The following is an 18,092-nucleotide window of genomic DNA, read 5'->3' as shown; positions in this document are numbered from 1 at the left end:
CTTAGCTTGGATTCTATGTATTTTTGGGCTTGTAACTACACTTCTACATGTATTGACAAATATTTAATGAATACAGGTTTAATTAAAGAAGTTTAATCTTTACAGGAAGTACTGAATGGATCAGATCACCAAGCTGTTCTCCAGCTAACAAACCTTGTGGCAGGGCGCTACATCTTCACACTCAAAGTGACTGATGAAGAGGGCCTGGAGAGCACAGACTCTGCTTCTCTTGTGGTCAAGGATGGTAAGTTTGTGTTTATCTCTTGTGGTCAAGGACGGTAAGTTTGTGTTTATCTCTTGTGGTCAAGGATGGTAAGTTTGTGTTTATCTCTTGTGGTCAAGGATGGTAAGTTTGTGGTTATCTCTTGTGGTCAAGGATGGTAAGTTTGTGGTTATCTCTTGTGGTCAAGGATGGTAAGTTTGTGGTTATCTCTTGTGGTCAAGGATGGTAAGTTTATACTGTCCCCACACAGTAGGTGAGATGTCAGTCCCCACACAGTAGATGAGATGTAGATCCCCACACCGTTGATGAACTGTAGATCCCCACACCTTTGATGACATGTAGGTCCCCACACAGTTGATGAGATGTCAGTCCCCACACCGTTGATGAACTGTAGGTCCCCACACCGTTGATGAACTGTAGGTCCCCACACCGTTGATGAACTGTAGGTCCCCACACCTTTGATGAACTGTAGGTCCCCACACCATTGATGAACTGTAGGTCCCCACACCTTTGATGAACTGTAGGTCCCCACACCGATGATGAACTGTAGGTCCCCACACCGTTGATGAACTGTAGGTCCCCACACCGTTGATGAACTGTAGGTCCCCACACCGTTGATGAACTGTAGGTCCCCACACCCTTGATGAACTGTAGGTCCCCACACCTTTGATGAACTGTAGGTCCCCACACCGTTGATGAACTGTAGGTCCCCACACCGTTGATGAACTGTAGGCTTGTGATTTGTACTTTTATCCTTATCATATGATCTGCAGGAAAAATCTCATGTGAACAAATAGCCAGCAGTCACCCATAGTCTAGTCTTATCAAACACAATAACAATATTTTATCGGATTCTATTTCTGAATAATAATGATCATATGCATAAGTGTTCCACTGTGGGTATTTAACCTTGTCACTGTCATATTCTTTTTTCTTTCACCACCTCCCACTTATTTATCTCAATATTACTCCAAAGCATTGTGCTGATTATGTGCACACAAAAACTGCTGCTAAACAAACGTGCTTGGTACTCTGAAAAGCAGCAAGCAGCAAATTGTTTAAAGCAAACAAGACTGACCATGTGTTTACAGTGTTTATTTGACAATGACTTTTGTAATTATGATTGGTCTGGTATAAGTCTCCACACTTTCAGACAAAACGATCTGAAGAGCTTGTACCAGAGGTGTACAACAGAGAACATACATACAAGTTCCATATAATGCTGTTACATGTGGACTAGTTGTGTAAAAGTTTCAAATCTTTTCTTACATAGGTAATCATCTCATCTAGGTGTTTCAAACACTTACTTGTGTAAATGATTTGATAACATATCCAAACGCACAGATGATTTGAGACACAGTTTCAGTCATATTTTATTCTGAATTATGAAGTCAATACTTCTCAGGAATGCTTTTGAATATTATTACAATTCTTATAATGCTTTGTTTCAGATCCTCATGCTTCTGATGTCATTGAACTTCTCATTGATGCAGATATAAAGCAGTTCACTGAAGAAGACAAGGTAAGTCATTGTAGGAAGATATCATACAATGGAAACTTTTGGGTAGTTGTGTAACTTCATATCTTTTCTACTGTGTAACATTTAATCCAGTGTTTCACACCAGTTATACTGTGTCATTTAATTAGTGGTAACAGTGTCATTTGATCCCACACCATTATATTGTGTCATTTAATTAGTCCCACACCAGGTATACAGATGTCATTTAATAGTCCCACACAGTTTCATACTGTGTCATTTTATTAATTATACTGTGTCATTTAGTTATACTGTGTCATTTAATTAGTCCCACACCAGTTATACTGTTTTGTCATATTAATTAGTCCCACACCAGTTATACTGTGTCTTTGTTTCAGATCCTCACACCAGTTTCTGATGTCATTGAATTAGTCCCACATGCAGATATAAAGCAGTTCACTGAAGAAGACAAGGTAAGTCATTGTAGGAAGATATCATACAATGGAAACTTTTGGGTCAGTTAGTCCCACATCAGTTCTACTGTGTCATTTAATTAGTCCCACACCAGTTATACTGTGTCATTTAATTAGTCCCACACCAGTTATACTGTGTCATTTAATTAGTCCCACACCAGTTATACTGTGTCATTTAATTAGTCCCACACCAGTTATACTGTGTCATTTAATTAGTCCCACACCAGGTATACAGTGTCATTTAATTAGTCCCACACCAGTTATACTGTGTCATTTAATTAGTCCCACACCAGTTATACTGTGTCATTTAATTAGTCCCACACCAGTTATACTGTGTCATTTAATTAGTCCCACACCAGTTATACTGTGTCATTTAATTAGTCCCACACCAGGTATACAGTGTCATTTAATTAGTCCCACACCAGGTATACAGTGTCATTTAATTAGTCCCACATCAGTTATACTGTGTCATCAGCTGTTAATTCTATCAGAACTTCACGCAGTCGCCTTACAACTCTCTCTCAGTCAAAGGAGCATCAGACTGTTGGAGCTGACGTGGAGATCTGCAGTAAGTTTGGTTACTACTCAGGACATTAAGTGTTCACCAGGAGGTGAAGATCAGGCACAACTCTGTCACTTTCTATGCTGTCATGGATGTTGCCTTCAGCAAAAAACTTTACCTCAAATACTCCATTTAGTATGAGAAAGGCCTTACACGTGAAGTAAAGTGAAGTTAGCCTTCCACTGCTACAGGGAAATCCTGTTTCATTATGACCCTGGTTGTTAAGGGGGCAATGAGTCTCGGAAAATAAAATAAACCATTGAACAGTGATTATTCACTAACAACACATCCAAGGTGTGTAAGTGCTGCAGCTAACAGATTGTAATTAAAAACCCCCATTTAGACTTTTTATGGTCCCCAAATATTTCAGAGGAGCATATAGCCACCGCCTTGTCCATCTATGCATCTGTCTATCCGTCCATCCATCCATCCTTTCATCCTTTCTTGCACAGAGCAACCTTTTGCTAACATTTCAGCAAGGATCATGAAATGTGGTGTATACATTGATCATACTAAGAGAATGTACAGTATACCAAATTCATGACTTGCAACATCTTATATACAGAATTACTGCCCTGTTAAAATTTTGTGTCCAATAAAGATGTTTTTGAGGAGAATTCATCATTTTCACTGATACTCTTGTTTCACTGGTTAACAACTGTAATTTGCTTGTTTTATAGGCAAATCTGCAACATGAGCTGGCATTATTGTTGCCAAAGTCCCCAAAAGGTGAAACTACGGTACGAATTGGAAATCTAGAGAAAGATACGAGTCAGGGCGTGTAAGTATACAGTTTGCTATTGGATGGTATGGTATCAATAAGATATAAGTCTGTGTGTCTGAGAATATGCATTGAAATAGGATGCTTTCATCGTATCAATTAGGTGCAAGGTGCAGAGCCCCTGTGTGTGCACATTGATGTAGGGTAATATCATTTCACCATTAGGGTACAAATCAAGACAACACATTGATGTAGGGTAATATCATTTCACCATTAGGGTACATATCAGGACAACACATTGATGTAGGGTAATATCATTTCACCATTAGGGTACAAATAAGGACACATGAATAACCACATTGATGGCTGATTAGAGGTGACCTTTTTACAACATTGGTGATATTCCTTGTTTGTCCGTAGGTTGAAGGTGAAATTTTACGCTCAAACAGTGGGAAAAGATTTCCAATCATTCCACAGTGGTATTGAGACACAAAAGGTGCTAAAACAAAAAATCAAAGATTCGGGTTCACATCTCCTCAACTTCCGAGTTCTGGCCATCGAAACTGAGGGTAAGTCAAAGGCAAGATAACAAATGAACTTTTTTTTAATGTACCACTTTTCGAGGATGAATTAAAAACACAAAAAATAGATACCTGGAATATGAAATAAATAGTGGAATCTATAATATGTTTCTTGTTTGGAAACCTATAGTCTGTTTCTAATAGAGAAATCTATAGTCTGTTTCTAATAGAGAAATCTATAGTCTGTTTCTAATAGAGAAATCTATAGTCTGTTTCTAATGGAAAATTCTATAGTCTGTTTCTGATTTTGATAGAGAAATTTATAGTGTTTCACAATTCAGAATTACTCTATCTCATGTTTACAGTTTGCCAGAATAATTGTTCAAACCATGGCCACTGTGATATTAGAACAAGGAAGTGTGTGTGTGAGGCATTCTGGATGCAGGATCTCTTTGTTGCCTATTTTACGGATGGAGAGAGTAACTGTAGTAAGTAGTCATAGTAACCAGCTCTCTTTGCCAGTGCCTCAATGCACCTTTATCTTGCTCAGATCTGCATGTCAGATAAAATTTGTAGATGGTCATATTTTATTTCATAATCAGTTTTTTGTCCAGAAAAGAATTGTAATAAATCATATTTTATTTCGTAAGCAGATTTAATAGATGTTGAAAAGTTTGTTAAAAACAAATATCAAATTGTTCAAGCATTTGAATTTGAATTATTAGTAATAAGTCAAGGCCAAAATGTGGTAAATTTGTTAATGAATTTTGGGAGCAAGTGTTATGTTAAAGTTTTTAGCCAATTTTTTCAACCGGTACTGGATCACAAATATCAAAATATCAATTAGAAATTGATCATTAAGTAGTTCAAGGTTCATTTTAAGTCATTTTATTAGCAGAATGTTAAGCCATTGTTTTTATATTTGTGGGGCCCAAAATATAATTTTTTATCTCAAGAAATATGCCATTTATAATTCAGCTATGTTACTCTCAAATAGCTCTTAAGCTTTCTTGGAATTTTGGGAAAATAAATCATTTTCTGCACTCCCCACCTTTTTTTTTAGCAGAAAAAAATAGTTACCCTGTAAAGATATTTTACTTCATATAAGATTTTGTTCCTTTCACAAAAATCATTGTAAAATCCTAAAGTGATATGTTGTGGCCTTCAGACTGGAGCGTGCTGTATGTTGTGATAATCGCATTCTTGGTGGTTGTTGGTCAGGCGGCCATGGTATGGGGAATCATTTGTTTTTGTAAGAAACGCAGGTACGTATGGTTGTCACAGCTATTCAATTCTTTATATTTCAATTTCTACCCAAATAAGACTCAATGAAACAACTAAATGTTTCATTTACCAATGAATTTGACTAGATTAACATTGGTAGTGCGTATAAATACAAATATTAGGTAAGGGGAGAAAACTCCCCAACTTCTACTATACTGGCAATATACCACAAGTATGAGATTTAATAACATCAAAATGAAAATTTTAAAACTATTAATAAAATTTAAAAAAAAAGAATTGTGTGTGCTAGGTCATTTTTGTAATTACTTAATATAATTCAACATTTAATAACTGTAACTTTACGTTTCAAAAGATGTGAAGTGACTGAAGCCTGATATTTCTTGCTCTCCGCTTCGGTGCCTGTAAAAAAAATGGCCGACACCTCTTTGTTTACGAACCGGCGCACCACGTCTAGACGTTATTCCTCCGTGGGGAAAAATGCAATCTGTCTTTGTTGCACACTATTATTTAGATTTTCATTAAATTTGTCAAAAAGTATATCAAATTTTGTTCTTAAAGTTTCAAGTAACTACGCTGAAATATGTTTCAACCTGTCACAATAATCTGTCTTCAAATGACAGACTATTTGCTTGTATGACGTCAGACGATATGATGACAAGAAACGAAAATGAAAGTAGAAGATAAATTGCGTCAGTTCCCATGCTATAGAAAAAAGAAGCGCGAATTGAAATATAAGGATTGAATCTTGCTTCTCAAGACCAATTCAATTCATCATCCCATGAAATCGACAAGATTCAATCCTTAAATAAAGTCACTTTTCTCAGAGAATACCAAGACATTGATTGAGAAGTTGCCTTTGCTGTTAAGTGTAGATTGAAATCAGCCATCAAGTTAGATTTTGAAGGCTCTTTATTCAGTAATATATTTATATAAGTGACTCTTTGGAAGTTGTGTAAGTGTCTATAAATAACAATTTTTTACAGGTGTAAGTGTAAGTGGAGGTCAAAGAAGAGACATAGGTACTCACTGCTTCAGGAGGTTGATTATAAAGATGAAATGGAGCTGATACCTAAAGGTATGTAGTTCAATCTAAATGCCCGTGGGTGTGTCCTCAACAGTCTCAGGGTTGAATGATAGTTCACTCAATCTTTTACAACTAAAGTTTTTTTTAAAGTTTTTTGTTATTTGATCCATTGTGAAAAGTTTGACTAGATTTTGCACATTTCAAAGGTATTAAAAACTAATTTTGAACACTAAAAGTTATTTGTTTATATGTGAATAAATTTCATTTTGATATTGATCTAGAAGTTATAGCCCTGTATTTGATTCTTATTAACCATTTTTTGTATGTCTTGGTTCAGGTGATTGGTACATACACTTAACTTTAGATAATTAACATGAATTGTATATCTATAAACATACATACCTATCTATATCAAAAGGAGTTATCTATATAGATTAGTTCTCTACCAACAAAATCTAGTAAATTGTCTATAATTGTGAGAACATACAGACGAGAACAAATTTGGCATTTGGATTCGCTTGGTCCATTTTTGGGGCGAAAATCGTGAGATTTTGTTGGATATTAGACTTGGCAGAAATTCCCAGGGACGTATAATACAGATACATCCCTGAAATTCCACATATAATTTTCAGACTCTCCATTTATTTTGTATTCACCTTTGATAAGCAAGGTTTTTAAACATTTACAATGGATATTTTGTCTATTCTGATTCTTTTTCCTTATTTCTATTGATTAAGGATTTTCCTTTTCAATGAGTTATAGCAGGAACAGCGAGATTCAAATTTTGCTGAACTCTTAATTTACCTGTAAATCCTAGAGAGATAATAATTATGATTCTGTAAAGTGGTTTGCAGTTGTTCAGTTGGGACACTTGATGGGTTTATCAATTTTGCATTTCTCTATCAAATCATATCCATGTCATAACAGATAGTGTATTAGATTTTGATTCACTGTAAAAACATTTGCTTTGTATTTTATTTTTCCTTATCTTTATCTGTTAATGTAGCAAAATGCAATCCCTGTGAATTTTACCAGTTATACATATTTGTCTTCCTCACATTTTGATTTGTAAATTAATTTTGTTTAAATTTCATTCTTATGCATATTGATTATGATTTACCATTGGTTTTTGTATTTTCTGTTGGCTTATCATGTCTGTATCTTTATAGAAATAAATTTAATATACTTATCAGCTGTATTAATAGACATTTCGGAAAACTGTGAATGAAGATCATTGGCCTGCAATATTCTCTGACCTCAATCATATGTTATAAACTTGGGAACCCTGCTTTGAAGGTATATATGTATTTGATAAATTCATTTAGCAATTTGCTACTAATAATCAAAAACACTTGCATAGAACCAATGTCTCTAGGTATTAGACACCATTTCAGAAGTATACTGGAAGGAAATAAGAAACAGTTTGTATAAATACCCCACTATTTCAGTCTCTGTGTACAGATCACCAAAAGGTCTAAAATTTGGTAATATGAGGTGAGTACTGATATAATTTTATTGTGGGATCAAGGCATGCAGCTACATGTTTGGGATACTTAGTACAGAGAAAGAGTGATGTCCCCTTGTTATAGGTTACATCATTAAGGCAGAGTGATGTCCCCTTGCTATAGGTTACATCATTAAGGCAGAGTGATGTCCCCTTGCTATAGGTTAAATTATTAAGGCAGAGTGATGTCCCCTGATTATCTAGGTAAGGCAAGGTGATGTTCCTTGTAAAGACATGAAGCAAGTCATATGATACCTAAAAAGCTTCATTGATTTGTTTCTACAGTTAATAAGTACAAAGCAAACAAATACTTTAGGTGAGTATTTATTAGTAGTGGCATGTAAATGATTGGTTCAGAGACAGTGGTTCAGAGACAGTGGTTCAGAGACCGCGGTTTACTCCTGTATGTCACCAGGTGTAAAAATACACAGTAAATGAAATGTGCAGAGTACCTTCAGAATACAATATGGGTGGTTAAAAATCCTATGATAAACTTCTATCTGTTACACAACACCTCATACTTGTCAGTTTTTTTTCTATTTTTAGCTAACCATCTGATGATGGTAGGCTATTCAGATTGCACTGCGTCTGTAGTTCGTCCTGCCGTTGTCAGTTTGACCATCCGTCCCCTGTCCGTCCGTAAACCATTTCTGTTATCACTCTTTCTTGAGAAGTCCGGGATGGATCTTTCTCAAATTTCATTTGTAGGTTCCCTTTGGTCCCTCATTGTATTCGTTTGATTTTGGGTCTGATAAATAAGTAACATGACTGACCATCTTGGATTTTGACTTCGAAAGATTGTTATTACTATTTCTTGAGAAGTACATAATGGATCTCTCTCAAATTTTATATGTAGGTTCCCCATGGCCTCTAGTTGAGCCCAGGTAATTTTGGGACTGATCAGAAAAACAAAATGGAGGAAAAGGCAGCCATTTTAAATTTTGACTTTGAAAGTTTGTTTTCGCTATTTCTTCAGAAGCACTGGATGGATCTCTCTCAAATTGCCTATGTATGTTCCCCATGGCCTCTAGTTGAGCCCATGTAATTCTGGGACTGATCAGAAAACCAAAATGGAGGAAAAGGCAGCCATCTTCAATTTTTCCTTTGAAAGTTTATTATCGCTATTTCTTAGAAGCACTGGATGGATCTCTCTTAAATTGCATATGTTGGTTCCCCTTGGTCCCTTGTTGTGCATGTTTTATTTGGGGTTTTGGGTATTTTGGATCAAAAAATTAAAATGGTTGACAGGTGACATACACAATGAACAGTTAATTGAACACAACTGATGCATGGACATACACAATGAATGATTAATTGAACACAACTGATGCATATACATACACAATAAACAATTAATTGAACACAACTGATGCATATACATACACAATAAACAATTAATTGAACACAACTGATGCATGTACATACACAATGAACGATTAATTGAACACAACTGATGCATGTACATACACAATAAACAATTAATTGAACACAACTGATGCATGAACATACACAATAAACAATTAATTGAACACAACTGATGCATGAACATACACAATAAACAATTAATTGAACACATTTGATGTATGCACATACACAATGAACAATTAATTGAACACATTTGATGCATGCACATACACAAAGAACAATTAGTTGAACACATTTGACGCATGTACGTACACAATGAACAATAAATTGAACACAACTGATGCATGTACGTACACAATGAACAATTAATTGAACACAACTTATGCATGCACATACACAATGAACAAATAATTGAACACATTTGATGCATGTACATACACAATGAACGATTAATTGAACACAACTGATGCATGTACGTACACAATGAACAATTAATTGAACACAACTGATGCATGTACGTACACAATGAACAATAAATTGAACACAACTGATGTATGTAAGTACACAATGAACAATAAATTGAACACAACTGATACATGTACAACATAGTACTGGAAATACTACCCATTGTTTATCGCTGGGATGAACATTTTATATTCATAAAGCCACTCTGATATTTAATCTGAAAACCTGCTACACTGACAGTAAAATAATAGACTCAGTTTTTTTTTCTTCTATCCCACCATTATCAATTTTATTGAAAAGTACTCGCAAAATAAAAACTCACTGATGTTTAAAGAACATACCAAACTAAATGAGTTGATGATTTTAGGGACATAAACATTGGTAGATATAAAATACGATGAAATCAATGAAAATGAAATGTCAACTTGAAGGAAAAATTGTTTTTTGTTCCTCAAAGAACCTCCCCCCACCCCCCACTCCTCCCTTTAAGTTGAATTTTACTATTTAAGTTTTGGAAGTGCTGATTTGTGAACAACTTTTAGCTTACTATTCTTAAGTTGATGAAAGACCTGTGGAAGGGGACTTATTTGTGAACAGTAGCTTATCTGCGGATAGAGGACTTCTTTGTTAGCAGGGGCTTATCTGCGATAGGGGACTTAGTTGTGAGCTTGAACTTATCTGTGATTGGGGACTTGATGCTGAGCAGGGGCTTACCTGTGGAGAGATACCATGTTAATGATTTTACTGTAGTTTTAGCATAAGAAAAAAAATTAAAAAAAAAAAAAAAGGAAATTTTTCTGTGTATTAAAATTAAGACTGCCATATATATAGAGACTTGAAACTTTGTTTTTTTTTTTGTCTTACACATTTTCTTTTTTTCTTGTTATTTTCAGGAAAAATCCAAAACAGCAGCGTGATGATTTCTGAGTCGGATTTTACAAGTGAGGAAGAAACTTTATTTGTGAACCATAAAAAGACAAATGGTTTTCTTCAGAAACCACTCAATGGTATTTCCAAACAACATTTAAAAACAAAATTAAAAACATGAACTATGGCAGTGAGTAATGCTTCATTAGAATCATTCCTTAAATCCGTTGTGACTCAAGACTTTGTTAGACCAACAAACTCTCATTGTCTTCAAAGTGATGAAATTCTCACATCTACATGATGTATTATAAGTCCTTTCTACAAAACTGTTTCCTTAGAGGGAGCTGATGTTCTGTGATGTAAAATGTCAAGGCTGACATTCAGACTCAAACTTCTGCACTAAGTGAAACCTCATTTACAACAGCTCTGAGCTGGGAATCTTGGCCAATTGATCTCATTTTAGACTATAAAAATTCCCGAGGTTCCAAGTATTGCATCAAGTTGTTGTCAAATCTGAACTTTAGGTCTTTTGTTGGGAGTGGCAGGCTGATGTTTTACTTAGGGGGGGATTTGCATGTTTTCTGATCATCTTCATACACCATGTTACTCATACCTAATCCAGCCATCTCTATCATCTGTCATCACATAGGTCAGAGGTCATTCTCCACCGAGAGGGATATAAAAGGTCAAAGTTCATCACATCAAATCACTTATGGTGATAGTAGGTGAATTTTCATTTTGATGGGTGGGATGTATGTATTATGTTTATGTATTATACATGTATATATAACTGATATCCATGGCAACAGAGTACAAATTCACTGATTTGACAACTCTATAATCTAGGTTTGTGTTAAAATTGTTATCAAGGGGTTGTTTTTACTGTTAGTACTATATGTGCTTATGAAAATACCTCCAAAGTTTAAGGTACTTTGAAGAAATTTAGTGTAGATTAATTGCAGTAAAAAACCAGAATTTATCAGACTAAATGCGGTATGACATGGCATCACGCTATATTTGTTCTTTATCAATTGTAGGAGAGATATAGAGATATTAAATACAAATTGTTGATTCATATCAAGCTAATTGTGATCCTATTTAGTATATGCATTGATAGGCCTCATTTTCAATCAAAATTGCTTCGCCAAGAAATCCTGCTTCGTGATTTTACAGATGTACTGACCTGTTTACCCACACCATTATATTACCGTATTTTTCCTATTGTAAGTGCCAACAAAACATAACATCTGACTCCAGTCAGCAGGGGGTGGGCTTATTACAGCACAAGGATAAAGTATGTGTTGGCATTTTTGAAAATGCAATAGATTTTGTTAGGCTTATCACTAGACATGGGCAAACTGTAGGATAGATCTGGTACAAACATATGAGGGATTCTCACACCTAGAGATCACATTGTTTTATTCTGTCAATCATTCCATTCGTTACACTGGCACTGTTTATACTATTGTCCATTCACTTGTACATACAGATAGAAATCTATTTATTTTGTGAAAAATGATGTAAACATGCATTCCATGGTGGAAATCCATAATTGTTGTTCTGTCAATATAAAATATACACAGTCCTTTTCTATGTATCAGTAAAAATCGAGACAAAATAGTTCTCATCTTTTTTCCTCTTTTCCCAAATTGTAGAAATTCTGAATTGACAAAATTTCTTAGCAGTAAGAAGGAACATTATGTCACACCAAATGTTATAAAAATCTTGAAAATTGCTCTGAATGAGACCATGTATGCCTGTATACTATCAGCTTTCTATATAGCTAGTAATTTGACCATGTGCACCTATAAACCAGTAAATTTCTGCATGGCTACAAATTGGACTGGGTAAACTAATCAATCATTATTTTTCTGTATGGCTACAAATTTTGCTGGGTACATGGTAGCCTATGAAACATTATTTTTGTGATTGGCTCTGAATCTGATTGGATACATCGTAGCCTATGAACAATTACTTTTCTGGATGGCTACGAATTTTACCATCTTTGTCTATAACTAGTATGATGTGGTTGTCTTTATGCTATTTGATAGCAATGTGCAATGATTCTGGCTTTTACATGTGAATGTGAAATATGTCCACAGTATTATCTGAATAACTTCAGCCTGTAATAGTGTAAACTGTACTGCCATGTTATCTGTTTCTGTAGCTTGTAATAACATGTATTTAAGACGGCCATCCTATTGTGTTTTATCGTTGGTAGAAACTGTATTGTTTAACCACTGCAGTGTCTAATGTGTATGTCTCGTTTAGAGAACAGTAGTGTGCCACCACATCATAACTCAAAGTTCAGTCGATTCTGTGGCACATGACCATGATTTAACGAGGCTTTTTGACAGTACTAGTAAATATCAAATCTTTTTTATCATAATACCCAGGTAACACAGAAACCTACTTGATAAATATTATTTAAGATACCTTGAAAAATAAAATCAGTGTATTTATGGTATATTGGTAAATTTTTCATCACAACATCAGTTGTAACGTAAGACTTAATTTGGTTTTTTGATTCTTGGTGCCCGATGGTAGTGACATTAAAATGTAGGAAAATATTTTATATAAAGTGGAATCCTAAAAGAAAGATTTTTTGTAATAAACATATCATTGGGTTGAAATGTACAGCCAAAGACTTTTTTTAATACTTCTGTACCCACGTTCATTCATTAATCACCATGGAAATACTTTTTGCTTCTTTTAAAAATATTTAAGGTTTTCATTGAATATTGGGTTGTGAATATTGGGTTGCTTACAAAAAGCTTTGCTTTAAGTTTATTAAGATACTTTGCAGAATGTTACAATGTATTATATATATGTTCACATGAACAATATACAGGCTACATTATACAATCCATTTTAATAAATAACAAATATTTGAGGGTGCATTTCATATATTTAAAGGTGTTGACATTGAACACATTAACATTGAAATTTAACAGTACATTGTGAAGTTATTTCATGTATCTTGAAAGTCATACACAGCAATGATTTTTTTTATCATAGGATTTTCTCAGTTTCTGTTAGATCACCAAAACCAATAAAATACACACTGACCATCTCTGTTGAAACTCGGAGTCTGTAGATGAGAGGTCTCCAGTTCTAGGCTGTCCATCCGAAAAGCCTTGACACATCATAGGGACTTGTTTCCATATAGCTGCTAAATGCGGGATGGGCATATTTTAAAATTATTCTCAAAAGCATAAAAAATACTGAATTTGTGAGGTTATATTACAATGAAAGTGACCACTCAAAAAATGGGGTTTTTTTTAGTGAAAATTTGTATTTGTACTTGCAGTAATGTCACATCTGAAAATGTTTTGTCTTCATTATCTAGATGCACACTTGATGGACTAGAAATATGTTAGGACAGAAACTATTGGATGAAAAATATCTGTTTTACTGAAATGTGCAATGATTTCCAGAGTAAGTATATTTATGGAAGGCAGTGTCTGGTTTCAACAGTAGCAGTCCATTGTATCACTTCCTAACGTTTGTAAACAAAAGTGTGGTGTCTATCTGACATCATTTGACATGGTGTTTTATTTATGCAAGACTGAAGTAGGAGTTGTCTCTTTCAGCAGGTACTCTCTTCCTGTTGTCACAGAGAGTGTGTAGATCACTTACAGTTAACTGGACATCAAATGGTGCCTTCACAGAATAGGATTTGAAATCTTGATTGAAATAATCTCTGCTTGAAGATTTAATTCTTATTACCATTTTCTTGTACCAGCATAAAGATTTACAGTTCTCGATATTGCAAAATGGTCAATAACCAACTCCATGACTGGTCAGTGTTGAGTTAAATCCTTTGATTGGTTGGTATAAAAAATATCTGATTAGTTGACAAGTTTAGATTGTTTGACTGATGCACCGAATTTATCATTATTTTTATTTTATTAACGGGATTATGCCCATTTGATTGGTTTGCATGGTATGGATCTGACTGTCTGATTGAATGACAAGTTCAAACCCAAACCATGTGGTTGGCTGGTGAGTGTTTCTCTGTAAGTTGGTATTTTATATGCTGGATGTAACGATAGGATTGATGTTCATTGAATTCAAATTGTTTTTTTTAAAAAAAAGATCACTTTCAGTGGTTACTGTTTTTATCAGTTTGTTATTTGAAGCTGACAGTTAATTTCTAATTATGAAAACTGAAACATGCATTTACAGATTAACGGTCTGTATGATCGCCAAACATTCTCATTTAATTTGTTGATTAATAACAGGAGTTATTTCCCTTGTTTTTGTTAAGTGACATCACCTGTATATACTTGTACATGATTGTATACAATGCAATCCACATTGAACTTGATCACTGCAATAGAACTGTGGAATTTTGCCCAGAGTTGTTTCCTGAAAAAATCCTAGCTATCCGTGTCAGACTCACTAAACTTATTATCATATGCTTGTCATGGTGAAAAATCAAATTTGTCTTCAAACCCAAACACATGAAACATTTAAAATGTCAAAACTAATGTAACTGGCTTCACTAATAAGACTGAGATTAAAAGAAGCAAATTGTTGAAGGGAAGCGTGGTAGCCAGTAAACTCCGGCACTGCATAATAACCATTCATTTATCCATTATATATAAGTCGAGAAATTATCATTTGCAATGAATTTTGGTACAGAAATTGTGTTTTTCATCATTACATTACAGGGTATATGTATCAGTGTGTATGTGGTGTAAACTAAGATAGCTGTAACAGGTAAATATCAGATTTACTCCACGACAATTGACATTGTACGTGTTGAAAATGAAAGATCGGCATAATGATGAATTTCCATTTTGAAATTGTTCAATGTGTTTTTATATTAACAATTCTAAGCACTCCCATGAAATACACCCTACTGGAAGTACTTCTGGTTTATAAGTGACTCAACATGTCAAGGATTAAACTGCTTAACAACTTTTTAAAGAACTAAAACTTTGTTTAATGTCTGTATTTTCAAGAATTGTAAATTCCATGCTGGGAATTAGTAATTATCCACCTATTGTGAGGACATAACAGATTACATAAAATGTGATAAATAAATAACTTATAGTGTAGAAACAAGTTAGAAACTATTCTCTCATGTTGCTGTGTAAATCTACAAATGATTATTGTTAAGTATATGTAAAGTGAAATAGAACTTAGCGTTATGTATGTGTACACTGTTAAGTATATGTAAAGTGAAAATAGAACTTAGCGTTATGTATGTGTACACTGTTAAGTATATGTACAGTGAAAATAGAACTATTTATATAGTATGCTCAAGAATTACTACATATATATCCATGTATGAATGTGTTGGTATATTGTGTGAGAATGTCTGATAACATGTTGCCGGGGTGAACTCCCCTCCCATCAGTAAAGGACAACTCTGATATGTGCAATGTTCTTTATCAAATCCTGATGTACAAGACTATTAATACTTTGACAAACTATTTATCTTTTTTTCTCTTAGTTTTGAAGTCCTTTCTGTAATGAATTTAAACTGTATATAACCTGTGATATTTCAGGACTTAAATTCAGTATTATTTCTGAATTTAATACAAGGTAGATAACTCTCATCTGTAAAAGTGGAAGGGCTTGCCAATAGATCTCCTGGCTGCTAAAGTGTATATTCTGGTATATCAGATAGATTTACAACAGTGGCAGATTTTAGGCTGACATTTCAATGACTACACTATCATCGTGATTAGACAAATGACCAGTGTGAAGTGTACTACTATGTACAGCACTGACATATGTAATGGGACTTTTTGGCTTTGTTTTAATCTTATGTAAACTAAGATAGCATGAAAAGATGGGAAAAATTGTGGAAAAAAAATACACAAGATGATAACATTATATCGTTGTTGATTCAGCTATGCTTCATTTTTAACACTGGGTCACGCTGGTTATCTGTCTGATAAGGGTACCAGTGTAGTTAATTGAAACATCACACTTAAATCCTTTACTGGTTGTGTTATAAGAACTTCTTTTCATATCACCAAAGCGAAGAGAAAACTTTCAATGATCTGATATATCAGAGTACCCTTCCTTAGTTGACAGCTGAGGAGTAGGAACAATGTTCTCTACCTTTTTGGTCCATTCCAATGACATGTAAGGCTCACTGTGATTATCAAATGCTTTTTATCTCATGCTGCTGTTCAGGAAAGCAAATGTTTACCTGACGTGTAGCTTTGATCTATTCCAATTTCTGTATAAAGTGAATTTAAGTTTTATGCAAGGAACAGGTGAAAACTGGTATCAGTCAAATACAGACAGTCATTGATGTAGTGTGATAACAAGGCAATTCCATCCCATAGTTTTGGGATTTTTTTTTTTTTAATTCTGTGAGAGAGGTCAATTTGTAAACTGATTTAAATTTTGTTCATAAAAAATCAAACATATGGCTGAACTAATTTCATATTTGTTCATTGTTTTTGTCTTGAAACCTTATACTGCAGAAATCTTGTCTGCCAACTTTTGTTTAATGAAAACATGATGAAAATATTCGTAGTTGATATGTAATTCTTCTGAAATCTATTTCACTCCACTCACAGAGAGAATTAAAATTGTAATACTTAAAAATATAGCAGACTTGTATCTTTTTCCATGAAGTAACTCTTTTATTCAAGAAGTACTGACCTCGTTTTAAGTAAGGCATGCTTAATTCCCCAACTTGTAGCCTATCATGATTTTGGTTCTGAAATATGTATGAGGTGGTAAATGTATGGTTGTCAAATTTGAACAAATCATTGTAAATAAATTTTATATTTACACAGGTTATATAGATTTGAGTTGTTTATGAGCATATTTATCCGTGACACCAAATGATTGTAACAAGTCTGACAAAGGGATCTACCTCTGGTATAAGAGATCAATACTTTAAAAATTTTATGAAATTGTATATGTAGATTTTGGTCCAAAACATTCAAAGTTTCAGAAAAGTGCATTTTATATATATATATAAATACGATGTAAAAATACTGTAGGTTTTCTTTCTAGTGGATACAGTCTTAAGACAAATGGACAGACGGACAGCTTACAGTCTAGTACAACATAACATGCTGGAGAGCTATGCTATTGGCTTGACAGGACTGACCGCGCAAATAAATACCAAATGTACCTATCTTATTTCAGGAGTTTATTGACAACAACAGTGCGTGCTATCATAACATTGAGATATGTTGGTTTATGATATTCACAACAGAAAAAAAAACTATGGTTTAATGCCTTAGTGCGATCAGTAAAGTGACACAAAAAGGATTGATTCTAAAACTAGTGTCGGGTGTAAAACTAGACATGCCATATACAATCAGTGCATGTTTCACAAAATTAGTGTTTGCTACGAAAATACTGCACAAAATTACTGTAGGGCATGAAATGGAAAGTTAATTTGTGTTTTATCAATCCTGTTATCTGCTACCTATCCACTTCGTGCCTCATGGCACATAAGGCTTTCACAGAACGCTTCCATCTCTGCCGGTCTGTTGCCACTGTCTGCACCTCGTTCCAGGATTTCCAGCCTGCTTCTTCTCTCTCTCTTCCCACTGTTCTTCTCCACATCATCTTCGGTCTTCCTCTTTTCTGCTTCCCTTCCGTGGCCCAGGTTAAGGCAACGTTGCAGTCGTTGTTTCTGTCCTGTCTCAATCCTAAC

The 18,092-nt window shown here is 34.4% G+C and overlaps 1 protein-coding gene across 1 annotated transcript in view; it reads left to right on the top strand.

Moving 5' to 3' along the window:
• Positions 1-17,219, top strand: part of LOC132546266 (dyslexia-associated protein KIAA0319-like protein) — a 43,928-nt gene extending 26,709 nt beyond the window's left edge. The window contains exons 20-27 of the mRNA XM_060209981.1: positions 106-244; positions 1,675-1,745; positions 3,416-3,516; positions 3,877-4,025; positions 4,343-4,465; positions 5,146-5,242; positions 6,206-6,297; positions 10,474-17,219. Coding sequence (XP_060065964.1) covers positions 106-244; positions 1,675-1,745; positions 3,416-3,516; positions 3,877-4,025; positions 4,343-4,465; positions 5,146-5,242; positions 6,206-6,297; positions 10,474-10,628 — 927 coding nt within the window. The 3' untranslated portion in view covers positions 10,629-17,219. The remainder of the gene's footprint in view (positions 1-105; positions 245-1,674; positions 1,746-3,415; positions 3,517-3,876; positions 4,026-4,342; positions 4,466-5,145; positions 5,243-6,205; positions 6,298-10,473) is intronic.
• Positions 17,220-18,092: the final 873 nt, after the last annotated feature.

The sequence above is a fragment of the Ylistrum balloti genome, unplaced genomic scaffold, assembly GCF_031769215.1.
Source record: "Ylistrum balloti isolate Yb309-2 unplaced genomic scaffold, AGI_CSIRO_Ybal_v1 Utg369604, whole genome shotgun sequence".
Taxonomy (NCBI): domain Eukaryota; kingdom Metazoa; phylum Mollusca; class Bivalvia; order Pectinida; family Pectinidae; genus Ylistrum; species Ylistrum balloti.
The sequence above is the reverse complement of the archived record's forward strand: the minus strand, read 5'-3'. Positions and strand labels throughout refer to the sequence as shown.